Here is a 15,647-nt window from a genome sequence, read left to right as displayed (position 1 = left end):
CATTCTTTAGGAAAGCCTTCCAGCTTTAAGATAAAGAAAAATCCTCTTATAACAGTAAGAATGAGGCCCTGATGAACAATACAAGCAAACAGTAGGAAAGATGCAGGTATAAAAATTATTGGTTGAAAGTAGAGTTAAAATCTCTGGCTTTCTTACTTGTATAACTGATACATTTTACTTAACTCACCTAATTTTGAATTATACTGAGAACACATACTTTCTCCTAATTTTTGTGGGAAGTGGGAAACAGTAAAACAAAGGTCATTCTGAGACTAAATGTCCACCATTCCAAAAATGAGTACATACTTTTAATTCCCTTAGGAAGTGTGGACCTTAAGGACACAGTTTCACAATGTGAATGTATTCTTATTTTTTATTTCCATATTTTCAACTACACAAATATCTTCCAAGTAGTCCTAGACTTAAATAAATCTATCACTTGTTGTTTGTCCTTGGTGTCCCGCATATTTTGCCTTTTCCTCTCTACTTTGGAAGACCTCACAAAATACATGTACTTTCTCAGTCTCTCTTCCCACTTCCAGAAAATGTGTAGATGTTGCACCTGCATAGTTCCCGCATACATCTAGGAAGACTTTGTGCTTTTGTGCCTTCTCTCAGTGTATTGTCCTTCCTGTGGTAGATGTTCATTGCACATTTCAAAATCACCCCATAATTTAAATTCTGATAAAAACCCACCATGATTATTAGCTTGTATTCATGAGAAACACAAACTATGCATGCTCTTATTGTTGTCCCTCTCTGTTTTCCCTGTGCTCTGATTAGAATTGGACCAGAGAATTGGAGTTTCCAATTTTTGTGGATTTTAAGCACTGGTGATACTTTCTTTAGAGGTAGATTTTGACAGAATTTTAGAAAATGAAATTTTAAAAAATGTTAGGAATGAAACTCCAGAAAACAATAATAATATACTTATGATGTGCCTTTCTGTTTTCTATTATATTAAAAAAAAAAAAAGTACATGAATTCAAATTCTCAAAAACATCATGGTTTCCTTGTGAAAGTTTACAACATTGATTGCAGCCACTGATAACTACACTAGTGTCCAGAAGTGTCCAGAAGACACACTTCTTCCGTTGCTATGTAGTTTATTATTCCAAGCTCTGGTGAATGGCAGGACCTAACTTTCTCCCAGAGGCGGCACAGCATTACTTTGGCCAATAAATTTGGTACAGGTAAAGAGTTGAGTCAAACATTAATAGACTCTACATCCTTAGGAGATTAGAAAACCAAAATTCAAGATGATTAGAATTTGAGGGAGGGTTGATATTTTTGTAGGTAACAGAGGGGTTATGTAATGTACATGTTCATATGCTTCAATGAAACCCTGATGTATCTCAAAACAGGTGATCCAAAAAATTAGTGCAATTGATAAGGATGACCCACCAAACGGCCATCAGTTCTACTTCAGTTTAACAGCAGAGGCAGCAAATAACCACAATTTTACATTGCAGGACAACAAAGGTAAGAAAATTTTGATTTGGTAAATATTCACCAATAGCACCTTCCATTTTCAATGCAGCATGCTTATTATGACCTACATAAACTTCTGTTCTGGTAAGGATATAAACTACAATCAGCCTGCCAAATAATTTTATCTGTAGACTATTTGTCAAAAGAATTAAGCTGTTGTTTGAATCATATAAAGCCTTGAGCCAAACAGAGCAGCATCAAATCTTTAAATCTTTCCTTTTTTTCTTTTTTCCCATCAGTCACTCTTCACATTTTTTGCATGTATTTATAGGTTTTTATCTAAATTAGATTTTACCTTGGAGCAGTGACTGAAATATGTCCAGGAATTCATGTCTTATTACTATAATTCAGGGCATAAAAATGAGCACATGATAGATGGAGATGTTTTGTGATTTGTGGGGCTTTTGTTTGGTTTTTAGAAAAACGTATATTTTCAGTAACTAAGTATATCCCCTTTTGAAGAATGCTTTTGATAATGAAAATATTTGCACAGACGTCTTATGACTGTTTCCTCAAAGACTCCCACTGACATCCCATTTCTGTTAGTTAAAATATCTGAGAACACACTCTAATTACTGCCCTCATTAGTTGCACTGCACAGTACAGCAGCTGGGCACGTGTCAGGCAGTTTAGCTATTAGCTGTAGCAAACAGAACTAAATAGACAGGGTATTGCTCTTGCATTGCTCTTTTATGGATCAGTACTTGGCCAGAGCTACAAAGTCATCCTATTAGTAAAACAGGAAAAACAAACATGGACACTGAAGAACACTATTTGTACAGACTTTGAATAATATTCAGTAAGTGTGACCTAATAAAATTCTTTCACCTAAGTCTTCCTTGCCTTACCTTACATATAGTTAATGAAATGCTTAATTTTCTTCATATGAGCAGCTTGCAGTTTAAAACTGAAGTCTCAAATAGTAGCAATGATCAAAATAATAAAAGTGCATTAGAATAGGACTGTTCAGAAATCTGACTTAATGAAAACTTTAAAGTAGTTAATGAAAAGAGACACTCTTCCAGAGAACTTGTAATTTGATAAAAGTAATACTAGACTTTTGTAATGCCTGTAAAATCAGTGGAAGTACAAGACACAGCAGCAGCTGCATTATTCAACATTAGTTAATTTTATGCATCTCTCGTGTGATATCAAGAGATGTTCACATATTTTGTCAGATAGATCATAATAGATGACATAATAAGATAACTTTACTGGCTACCAATATGTCTGCCTATGGATAGCTTGGTAAGTAGATAGATAAGACAGACCAGCAGAATGAACAACCTGGGGAATGTAACTCCCTGCCTCTCAGGAGCTCTCAATCTGTGTTGTACACAGTGAGTTTTTCACGTATCTTATTGAACACACAGGCTTTTTAATCACACAACTCAGATCAGTGTCAAACTATACATTTTAGACTAATTATAATAGCCGTCTTGAATCTCAGAAGAGTCTGAAGACAACAGCATTTCTTTGTTGCATGCACAATTCCCTTGTTTGTGCACGGACTGGAATTTTTTTGAATTAAAAAAGTATTTCATTGATCTTCAGAACCTATTCTCCTATTAATATGGTCATTGCTTCCATTAATATGATGTCTATATCTGTAAATAGTAGAAATAGTTGCTTGTAAATTAGCTGGAAACATGTATTTAGATACCTAATCTGATCACTGAAGGATATTTTTTTTTTTTTTATCATGATCTCATCTTCAACTGTATATCCAGATTGTTAAAATGTAAGCTTAGCTGAAAACAAATGGACCTCTGCATTTTTGAAATATTCTTTTGTTGAAAATAGAAATTTTCTTGTTTAGTTGCATGTGATTTTTTGGTTGATCTTACCTCTGTAGCTTCAAAGTATATGACTGGGTAAGGTAAACTTGTTGAAATTATATAAATGTTTTTATAAAGTCTTTAAGTAGAAGGCTATACTATTTATAGGCTTGTGTTTTAGAAAAGTCACATATTTTATAATGTATCTTTTTATTCCTTTGTCTAGATAATACTGCGACAGTGTTAACCAAAAGAAATGGGTTTCGAAGACAGGAACAGTCTGTTTTCTACTTGCCAATATTCATAGTGGACAGCGGATCACCTTCACTTAGTAGCACTAATACTCTCACCATCAGGGTCTGTGATTGTGATGCAGATGGTATTGCTCAGACATGCAATGCAGAAGCATATATCTTGCCTGCAGGACTCAGCACTGGAGCCTTGATAGCAATATTGGCTTGTGTCTTGACACTGCTAGGTATGTCTTCTTTCTCTTACCCTTATTTTCCATTCAATGTATCGTGGCAAAAGATACATTCATATAAGCTTCAACATTCCCCTCTGCCTTGATTTCTGTGGACAGGCACAGATAGTATTCAAGAAAGAACAGCATTTTGTATCATTAGCACAAAAAACCCTTTAGATTGGGATTATCAATTTAGATACTTTGTTTCTATATCAAGCTGCCTCCAGACAGATATAAGAAATAACAGTAAAAGAAAAAAATATTACTTGCATCAAATGCAATATTTAAGAAATAGACAATGCAGTTTATGGAAGCATTTGGTTTAACATACTCACCATATAACCAGTAGCAGTGTGTCCCTTTTCCACAGGCATAACTGTTTTTAAACATTTACTGATTTGCATAGAACAAAAGATATTCAGAAAATACAACAGATGCAATTTACTCATGAGAATCATAATTAATTGACATCATTTGTAGAGTGATCTTTTGTTACTTCTGCAAATGGTAGCACAGCTGGATTTTATGTTGAGCAGTGAAACTGCAACTAGATAAAAGGCAGTGGAAAAGAGTGGAATAGTGTCAACATCCTAGTTTGCCTAGCATTTCTCCTGTAATACCTAGTCATTAAACAGTAAATGGGAGAGTAAAGGGTCAAATCAAGAAATAAAGATGAAGGATAAGGTGAGCAAAATGAAGTTTTGGTTTTTGTCTGAAAATTCTTATGTTAACAGGGTACCCGCTTCAGCACACAAGAATTTTCATCAGTGTTGCAATCAATTAAAAAAAATTTCTATTCCCTATCTGTACATACCAGCCTAAGGAAAGGGAGAAGACCACAATCTTCTTATGTTGCTATAATCCCAGTGGTGTGTTATCTGCCACTGTTATCAAAGCAATTTGCATAGGTCAAATCAAGAGACTTGTGTCCAAACTTCTATCCATGACAGTATTTCCACCATGAACAGATATGTCTTCTTTTGCACTTTGATTCATGTCACTGGAAACCATTAGAAAGAAATGTTGCTTCTGCTAAAATATTTCTAAAGGACTCCAAAATGAAAAACCTGTTGCATACTTTTTTTACAGCGTAATAAAGATCACTATCTCTGCAACCAACTTACTCAGTAGCTATATATATATAGGAAATGGCATTTCTAAAGTTTTCCATCTCCGTGACATAAAAAATCTAACACCATAAGACTTTATTCTCACTCAACACATGGTAGTTAGGCCTAGGTTTAAGAAATGGAAGGGAATTATTGCCAAAAGTTTTAATGAACATTTTTTAAATACCATTTTTCTGGTAGCATTTCTAGCCAATTTATGTACACAAATGAACTTTATTTGGACATGAAGCTAAATGTTAGAGTTCAAAAAGATATAAAAATATTCTCTTATATCAACTGGCATTAGTATCAATGAAAAAACACCCACTTTAAACTTTAGTCCAATATACTTAGGAATAAAAAGTCCTGTAACCATAGTGATTCATTTGATCCCAAAAGAAAATCTCACAATTTTTGTTATACGTGAAAAGCTAGTTTCTGAAGATTACATAGGAAACTGCTGTAGGTACCATGCAGCTTGGTCTGGTCATAAACTTTTCTTAAATAGAAGCAGTCGGATTTCAAGAAGATCACTGAATGGCACCAAATAACTTGCTTATTCTACTCAGTACATCAGGAGTCAAAATACAACCAATAAACCAACAAACTTGAGCTTTTATTCCAGTTATTTTTAAAGAGTTCTGAACAAAGGTTTGGTAAAAAAATCTTGCATATTACCACCTCACCACCGATTTTATTTGTCAAAAATATTGGTTTTCCAAAGTCATCTGGCTGAAGGCATCAACATTGTTTATCCATAAAGACATTTGTATATGCCACCATCACTTCTAGTCTAAATTATTCCTTTTGAGTACAGTTCAAAGCTGCAGGAACAGGTTAGGCTGTGTTTGTATGATAACCCTGGCTTTGAGTGCTGCATTTTGGTACTGTATCCCATTTTAGTCTCGGCCACATGCCAGTGTCCACAAGGAAGAGGTACCTAAGCATCCCTGATGCCCAATGCAACCCAGTTCCTTGCCTGGTCCCAGAGCCTTTCTTCTTCTCTCATTTACTCCTAGAATATGTTTTCTGGGACCAGCTGCATGGTGGTATTTTTAGGAATTTACTTTTGCCCTTTTGCTCTTTGCATTTGTTCCTCAAAAAAATGCTGAAGATCTACTAGTACAGCATAAAAAACAGGCTTCAGCTTTTGGCAAATGGTTCCATGATTGGAACAAGGGATGCACATTTTTGGGTAAGACTTTATCAGTGAAAAGAGGATACGGTCTACTGAATCAATATCTTTTCCTAACCCAAGATTAACACACAGTGCAAATTCAGTCACATTAATCAATGTAATCTCAATGTTGGTGCCAGTTGTAAAGCAGAGAAAGCATGAAATTTGCATAGATGGAATGAATACATGCATTCTGGCACCAGGGTCCTGAATTCTCAACCAGGTCTTACTTTCTTAAAGTTAGTATGATATGCTTTTTGATCTTGCCCCATACATCCCTATGGCTGTTTTATAACCATTTGTCTTTACCAAGACCGGGATTGTCTCAGTGGGATTTCTTAGTGTTACTACTTTTACTTAAGTGACCAATAAGTTTTAGATAAGCACAATGTTTTCACTGACTCTAAGAAAGAAGAACATTATTAAATTACACTCTTTTATGTTAATTGTATATAACAGAGTATAGACTATTTTTCAAAACAAAAATAATTTTTAAAAGCTAAAAATATTTAAAAACAAAATCTCTTTCTATCTTAAGACTGACTGATGGAGATTAAATTGTAAATTTTATTTCACAAGAAAATTCCAGTACTTTTTTAATTACTCAAAACAGCTTTCTAATTATGCAGTAAGGCTAAGTTTCACAGAAAGAAAAAAATCTAAAAAATCATAAAAAGCATATGAAAAGGCAGTTTGATTAATTTTGAACTACACATAATTTTGAGGAAAGCAAGTGAAATTTTTTTAACTTTTCAGAAAATTATATGGTAATTTAATTCAAGGTAATTTGTTTTTCAGTTAGCATCTTCCAGAAGCAGTAATTGCTTTTGTAACAACTGTTCAGCATAAAATGTCTACATAAAATCACACAAACAGAATATTCACCTGTAGATAATGTCATCACATTTGAGAGGTTAAGTACTTTCTTTGTACTGATGCAATGGAAAGCTATATTGGCATAATACTTTTTCATAATTTTTGTCTTCTATACCTCAGAATGTAATATATTTGTGTCCCCTATTTTCTTAGGAAAGCTGAAGAAAGCTTCCTATTGGTGTGGCACTAGAGTTTACAAGGATAATATGTTAATAGAACTTGAAAATACAGCTTTAAATAATTTTTTTTCAGGTGAAAGACATCAAATTTGTAATCTTTATCAAAATACCTGCAAAACCCAAATTAAATCAGAACACATAACTGTGATTTGTAAACAAGAAGAAGCAGTTCTAGTCATAAGAATTCTACTCTCTAAATAGGTATAATGTGTACAGAATGTGACTATGTAATATGTGTAGGGTTTGGCCTTGCAGTTTTAAAAGTGATAAATGTGTAACTGGGGCAAAACATTTAAACCCAAAGCAGCACTTCTAGAAGATGGTTGAATATGAAATGCAGCAGCTGTTTTCTGAAAGTTAGGGAGCTGATTAGGGTCACTCTGTACGGGCATTTAAAGGTCACAGTCACTTTGCAAATATCAGGCCAAACTGATTAAACAACAGGTAGAGGTGAAGTTTGTTAAGTGGGAATTAAATTCAAGTTTCCCGAGTCTTGGCCTCTGTAATCCCCAAACCTGATTTGACTGTACTGGCAACTGCAAGGTAAAGTTAATAGGTTATTAGTGTGCTGCTTAGATGGCTGGGGATCTCCAATCATCAGCTTTATGAATCATGACACACCTAAGGCATAAACCAGTGTGCAGATCTGCTCGCAGCTGATGTGGTTTATTGCTATAGTAAATTCCTGGCTTAGGGGTGTAGTGTATACAATTCATGGTAATGCTTGTGATTTAGCTCTGCGCCTTTCTGTATAGCTCTGCATGTAGTCTTCTCCCTCAGGGCCTCTCATGACTTTATGGCTTCCTTACAATTTTGTTGCATTTGCCTTGAGTACAAAAGGAAAAATTAATACTAAACCAGAGAAATATGCTTAGGTGAACTAAACCTGACTAATTACCAGATCATACCAAATTGGAAAATTCATGGTAATTCCAGAAAGCATACTGAAAAGTGGCAAAGCAAAAATCCTCTCTTGCATTTGAAGGTGTTTGTTTAAAGACTGATTTAGGTGTACTGAAACTACAAACATTAAATGTATATTAGACACAATGATAAAACTGTGCATTACTACAGCTAATATAAAGACAATTTTTTTTGCTTGGCTACTGTACCTATTAAAGGAAATCAATATTTCTAAAAATGTAGGTAAATTGGAAGAATTAAAAGGTTAGTTTAAATCAGTCTTTTTTAATTCTGGTTACTAAGACTTTATAATTAGCAGCTTAAAATATTGATTGATTTGTTTATTTGTTGCATCACATATGAAATCTGTATTTCATATGAAAACTGTCATTTCATCTCCTTAATATGAGTTGGGTGTATCTGTTTGGAGCCAATCTAGTGCCCTCAATGTGCAATACATTTGTGCCTAAAGGTTTTCCACTGTATTATTTCTTTTCTAAGAATCATGAAATTAGGTTTTTAAAAGTTCAGACAGTCCCTAATTACTGACTTAATGTCTGCTTTTGTCATAAATGTAGGAAATAAAAGCCCACCATGACTTAATGAGAAATGAAAAAAATTTGAAACTATTTGCATTTGATTTAAATAGCAGTGAAAATTGTTTAAGGTTTGTATTCATTTCTGCAGCTCCTGCAATGCAGCTAAAGCTTTGTTCATTTAGAGGTTAAACTTTATTGTTCATGGCTGCTGGAAAGGCTAGAAATTAATAATCTTATAAAGTTATCTAAATGCTAAAATATTTAACCTTTAGAAAGACTCTATATTTTTCTTGGCTTCAAGCAAGTGTGAGAGGTGGAAGGAACACTATATAAAACATTCATTGTATTGTACCTTTAGGCAGACCTTTCTACTAAGTTTCGTATTTTACACTTATTAGCATGTCTTTAACTTTCAACATGAAGTATGTTAAGAGGGACAGTAGAGTAAAAATGCATTTATTGAGTAAAGTAAATTATTAGCTGCTTACTTATAAGGCAATAAAATGTGGCAGTAAATGTTAAAAACAATCATTAAGAAGTTATGCCAATATAAATCTTGTTTGAAATATCTATTTGTACTGTCAGCAAGGTAATTTCACTTCAAAATATCTTTTACAATAAAGAAAAACATTAGGAGTGGAGTGCAATTGTATCTGATGACAATTTTATGTTCTCTGCCGTATAATTTACAGCTTATTATACAAATATCAGAATGCTTTGAAATTTCACAAGTGTCACTTTAAAGGTCAACATTTCATGTTATTAAACTGCATATGTAAATATTGTTCAAAGCAAAATGCCCCAAACTAGTGTCTTCTGAATTCAATACATAAAGGATGAATTAGGTAGATGCCAGGGGCAAAAAATATGAAAGGGTGATGTTGATTACGTAGTAATATAGTCATGAGACATCTATTAGTAGATGGATTATTGGATATGTGTTTGGTAGTTACTGAGAAAAGAGGAAAGAATTGTTGCCTAATATATTTGTGAAAAAATTTAGGGGGAAAAAAAATGTATTTGCAGCTTTATTTTTAGACATGTGTGGCTGCAAAGGGAAATAAAAATAGTGCAGAAAGGCATTTCTGGTTTTAGCCAATTCCAAATAGTACCATAACATCTATAGACATATACAGCTTTCTTTCTTGTACGATGTACTGCTTTATTCTAGCCAAGTGATCCTAATATTAAGTCATTCCTCACAATGACTAGATTGATACTGACTTTAAGATCACTCCATGAAAAGGCTTTCAAGAATGGTAGTCCTGCATCATGCAACTTGTGGAGGCCACTTTTGAGACTACCTAGGGAACCTCAAGCTTAATTTTATCTCTATCACCTTTTAGATTTTGCTTATACATATGTTTCTACAGCATTTAATTGGCATTGTAAGTAAACATTGAAAATGTTATCAATGCATATAATCACATATTCTTAACATTAAAAATAATCATAAAATCAGAAGAGATTAATTAAATGTGGAATGACACTTTTCAACATACTGTTATTTTTTCAATCATAGTGATGCCTGTGATTTCCTAGGGGTGTCATTAACTCAGCAAATGTTATCCAGATGCTACAATATAGTATTAATTATTTTCCAGGAGGATGATTCACACTCCATCATGTCCCACAGATGGATGCAATATTCATAGTACTGGTTCCATATTTTGTATGTCACCAGTGATGTTTCTCTACCAAAACTGCATTAGAACAAGAGGAGCCCTGAGCTATTTTCTTTCAGTGTTTTTGGCTTCTACTGCAGCCTAATATTAGCTTTCAAGCTGAAAGAAACTTTAAGGGTTAAAATTAAATAACCAATTATATTTCTAGTACTGGTTAATCCAGTAAACTCTAGCCCGAGCAGTTCTCATAAGATGTAAGGGATAAATCTCAAGTGCAGTACTTTGCACTTTTCAGGAAAGTGAGATCTCATATAGAGGTGGCTTTATTCCATGAACTAAGATGGTCTTATTTTACACATTGCTTAAAAAATCGATGTTGTCCAATATAAAATTTTTAAACTTTGTTTTTATTCAGCAGATATTGGTCATACACTTTAAATCAGTCACTTTCCAAACCATGGTTTTTAAATTCTATTCTGTCAATTTATGAATGTGCTTTTATCACTTGGGCATTTAAGAGTTCAAGAAAAGGTCTTTTTATTTTTTAAAAATTATTATAATTTCTTGGCTGTGAGATTGTCATAGTCAGGCTGAACCAGTATTGAAATTTATGTTTAGCAGACAATATAGGGTATTAGAATTAGAGATGAAGATGCTAATCCTGAATGATTTGGGAAATAGATTCTTTAGGCTCTAAAAATCTTATAGTTTAAATGTTATTTCATAATCAGCTAGCTTTCACATCAAACTGCATAAATTTCTTGCTATTTACGTGGATCTTTGCCATATTAATTAATGACTACTTCCAACATTTGGAAAAATACAAGAAAACTTCAGCACTGCTAAAACAGTAGCTTTTCTTTGTTCCAGTTCTTGTCTTGCTGATTGTCACCATGAGGCGACGGAAAAAAGAGCCCCTCATTTTTGATGAAGAGAGAGATATCAGAGAAAACATTGTCAGGTACGATGATGAGGGTGGTGGAGAAGAAGACACAGAGGCTTTTGACATGGCTGCCTTGAGGAACCTCAACATCATGCGAGACACCAAGACCAGAAGGGACGTGACACCTGAGATTCAGTTCTTGAGCAGACCGACTTTTAAAAGTATCCCAGATAATGTCATTTTTAGGGAATTTATCTGGGAAAGACTAAAAGAAGCTGACGTGGACCCCTGCGCGCCGCCCTATGACTCCCTGCAGACATACGCATTTGAGGGGAATGGCTCGGTGGCAGAGTCGCTCAGTTCTTTAGATTCCATCAGCTCAAACTCTGACCAGAACTACGATTACCTCAGTGACTGGGGCCCTCGTTTTAAAAGGCTTGCAGATATGTATGGGACCGGACCAGAATGCTTATACTCCTAGCCTTGGAACCTTTCTCTGAAAATGCACTGAAGAATATTAAAACAGAAAACTCAACCTAACAGACTGAGGAAAGTTGTAAATATTTTCCCATTTTTAAAATTTTAGGTTGTTGGGTTTGTTTCTTTTTTGTTTTTGCCTTGGTGGAACATACCTTCATTAGACTGTCCTAGGGACTGCACTGACCACACAGAATATGAGCATTTGGAGGCATTTTTGATAAAATGAAATGCTCAGCCACGTTCAAATAGATAGCAACCCTCAAATACCTGCAGAGGCAACTCACTTTCAAGAGTATGTTATACAGTCACCTCAGTGAGCTGGTGATACTCTGTAGATGCCTTCACAGTATTGATGTATTGAGAATACAAAGTCTCTGTCTTAAGAAGAAATAAATTTTCAAATATGTAACTCAATACAATATTACAGTACATTGTATTTACACAGGCAAGGGTTTTTTTAGCAAATTTTATTTACTGTGTGCATACAGCTTACTAGAACAAAAGCAGAAGGACTAATGAAAACAAACAAAAGCCCAGGAAACTTTTTTTTGTATTTCTCCCTGTTTGTTCTCAGAGTTATTTAATTAGAAATCTCTGTAATTTTCTGGGTAGCTTTTGAGAAATTATTGTTTGTACTAAGAAATGCCACAGAGTGTCATCAACTTACAAAGTAGCCTAAAATCCACATAAAATGATAAATATGGAGGTGTAGTCTTATGGATGGGAAGTTTTGTGATGCTCATGTAGGTATAGAAAAGGTGTTGCTATCTATATGCTATTTTTTATTCTCTCTTCTGATTTGTACAGGAGAATTTATCCTTTTTTATTATTGTTTGACATGAAGTGTTATATTTATTTTGGAACTCAAATCTCCACTAAATTCAGGTCCATTTTACTGCCTCATGGTTTTAGACTTGTCAGAACATGCTGATTTTTCTCCAGTCTCGGATAAATGTAGGAAATGAAGCATGGAAGTGGAGAAATTACAGTAAACAAGGCCACTCACCATTCATCCCACAGAAAGGAGAGCAGCACCAAGGATGTGTAGTTGTTCTTCTGAGCCATTACAAAGTCTGAGACATTTGAAGAAGATATTTGTACATTGAATTTTTTGAAAGAAGACTGCAGAGGTAGCTGGGAGTGTGTTTAATGCAAGATTTAATTTTCAAGGTTAAACATGCTATATGCTTCAAAGACTGTAAACACCTCGCTCTTCTCCTTCCCTTCTCTTTTGCTGCAGATGAATCACAGTAAAAGATGTTTTCTATTTCTTTCTTATGTTAAGCAATGTAATACTATTAACTTCAGAGGTTATCTTTATATCCTGCTGCACATAAGTATTATTTCCCCAAGGTGTTAACTCACTACAAGTGATTTCTATGCTAGTTCAGGAGTGCCAAAACAGAAGGACAACTATTGTTGGTTAACATACTGTATGATTTTGAAGTAGGATTTCTTAGAATAAGACAACTTTTTTATGATTCTGACAATATTTATACTTCATCTTTCATGATTTATTACTAGATAATAAGACATATTCATATATAAGTAAAATAGTGGGTTTAGGTATTATTTCAGATTTTTTTTTTTGTTTTAGATAAAATGTAGATGAATTCCTAAATTAGAGTCTGTTCCTGCAAATTTTTTGCTTGTATCTAACTTGAAATTACTTGACCTGCCTGCAATTACTGAGAGGTACACAGAATTGTTTACAGAACTGTGTTTGTGAACAGAAGGTGCTCCACAGAGGATGATGCTCACTCTAAAAGTACTTCTTTCTGAGAGAAGGATCCTTGTACTGAAATCCTAATTTATGAGTGATGTGAGGCTGGGGGATGGAAAATTGTCATTAAGGCTCTGTAATTTTTGCAGCCCAGCATTATCAATTAATTATGTGAAAGTGGCCTTCAGCTCCAACAGAAAAGAAAAATAATTTTAGTCATCTACAACATACTTAATTTGAGTTACATGTTAATAGACAATCATGGTTTCATAATTCAGTAGATTTGCTTCTAGTTGTATGAAATATATATATATAAGCATATATATATATATATATATATATATATGACAGATTTTGTAACGGAACTGAAAGATATCGTCCATGACTTTTAGTCATACATGTAAGATTTTCAATAAAAATATTAAAAAATAGGAAAAAAATCCCATGTGTATGCAGTTTAATGAGAGCAAGATATGCTGCAAAATATAAGCAGGTATTAAATCAGAAAAGTTCTGAAAGAACAGTTTTTCATTAATCTCCTTGTTCTTTGTGGGAAAATAATTCATGCATCTGGATTAAGATGTCAAAAATGCTGATTTTAGCACATAACATTCACAAGAGATTTAAATGTGGTTTAGAATATACAGCCCAATTACCTTGGTTTTCTACCTTCTGTATCTGTAAAAAACCCAAAAACCTCCACTATTAGGATACTATGTTAGTGTGGGGTTTCTTTCATGTGCTTTCTGCAGAAAAAAAATATGCTTTATTCTGATACCATAAAAACTCTTGCACATCTATATGTTTTCTCTTGCACAGTTCTAATTTAATTTTGTTGTTCCATTCTACATGCTTACCTGCTGATTGTATTGTGGCAGTAAGAAAGGAAGGTGGAAATCCCATTTGGTGACAGATATTACTATAGCATACACATAAGGGTGTGTGTAATATGCACACTGTATAATGCTCACCAAAAATTACCATGACTATAGGTTTTTACACTTTGTAATCTGATTCGAATTCTTTTGTTGAGTCTTATTTATGTTACATAGCTGGATGGCATAAAGTATATTCTACTGACGATATACTATAAAATGTAAAAAAACATTTTCTCTGTCCTGGAAAGGTAATGAAATTATTTGGGCAATTAATTAATTAGAATAGCCCTTTAAAAAGACTTCCAATCAAACTTATTTATTGAAGTTTCTGAAGAGCTTCAGTATCTAACTAGAGGCCACAAATCCTAGATAAAAAATAGGTCAAACATTGCAATCACTCCCATCTTACAGTGGAATAACATGTCTTTCCTTCTGCCATATGCCAGTGGAATAGGCTTATTTTAAATTGAGATTTCCAAGAATTTTGAAAAGTGCACAGTTTTAAGAGTGTTACTAAAATAACCCTACATAAAATTAAGCTGTTTGAAAAAGACTTAAGGTAAAGACTTCCTCTGTTTTGACCAGTTTGAAATATACTGAATTCAACAGTCAAACAATGGACATTCTGACTTATATTCCTTATTCAAAAGAATAAACAGTGTACTTTAGGTTATATTCCCACTGAGACATAGCACAGGCCTTTCTAAGCCTCCTAGTTCTGATGGCTGCTTAGTATAATCACTGTAGGACTCATGAACTTTGATGTTACCAACTGAAATTTCTCCTACACTCGAAGAATTAAGGGAGAAAAAAAAATAAGTTCCTTTTTCTCTTTTATTTGTTGTTGCGAAAGGCAGAGGGAGGAGTCATCACAATGTCCTCTTTAAGTTAAGGTATTTTCTAAGTTTTTTTTTCCTGTTTACAATTCAGGTGTTAGCAATAATTAATTAAAAAAAAAAAACAACAAAAAAACTTTCCTATATTTTTTTTTTATTTTAGAGGTTTTGGATGAAAGCATGTGATAAAATATAAAATTGCAGCATCTTATTTTTATGGAAAAATACTCTTGTACGATATAAAGAAAAGTCATAGTTTGACATTCTGAAAAAGAAATAAATATAAATAAAGCATACACTTACATTGGCTTTTAAGATCCTTAAAGAGTTGAAAAGTGAACACAATTACATATATTAAATCTAGTATTAAATTCTTGGTTGCAGTCCATCATGTGACAGATTTTAATTTTTTAAATATAGATTTTTTTGTCTACTTTAGAATCTGTGTAGAGTAATAATTCTTTGAGGCATCATTGTCTTCACTTCATTAGCAATAGAAAGGGTCAAGTATATTTTTACTGGTCTGTGACTCTAAAACTGAATCGCTAAAAATAGAAATGTCACTTTATTTATTTGACAGAAATGGGAAAGTCTACAAGATACCAAGAGCTCTAAAAATTGCTTTCTTAACTATGCCATCCTTAAGTTTGACAGATCTACTTCTAAGTTTTTCAGATACATCCTAAGATATATTTTCACCCCAG

At 33.6% G+C, this 15,647-nt stretch overlaps 1 protein-coding gene across 3 annotated transcripts in view; it reads left to right on the top strand.

Annotated features, from left to right (window-relative positions):
* LOC128814074 (cadherin-7) overlaps positions 1-11,526 on the top strand; it is a 72,088-nt gene extending 60,562 nt beyond the window's left edge. For 2 of the 3 annotated variants that reach the window (XM_053989647.1, XM_053989662.1), the window contains 3 exons: positions 1,365-1,482; positions 3,496-3,747; positions 11,014-11,526. In XM_053989647.1, the coding sequence (XP_053845622.1) occupies positions 1,365-1,482; positions 3,496-3,747; positions 11,014-11,507 (864 nt within the window). In that variant the 3' untranslated portion in view covers positions 11,508-11,526. Of the gene's footprint in view, positions 1-1,364; positions 1,483-3,495; positions 3,748-4,898; positions 4,911-11,013 lie in introns of all 3 variants that reach the window. The other variant, XM_053989652.1, reaches the window with a different exon arrangement.
* Positions 11,527-15,647: the final 4,121 nt, after the last annotated feature.

This window comes from Vidua macroura, chromosome 1 (assembly GCF_024509145.1).
Source record: "Vidua macroura isolate BioBank_ID:100142 chromosome 1, ASM2450914v1, whole genome shotgun sequence".
Classification (NCBI taxonomy): Eukaryota; Metazoa; Chordata; class Aves; order Passeriformes; family Viduidae; genus Vidua; species Vidua macroura.
The sequence above is the reverse complement of the archived record's forward strand: the minus strand, read 5'-3'. Positions and strand labels throughout refer to the sequence as shown.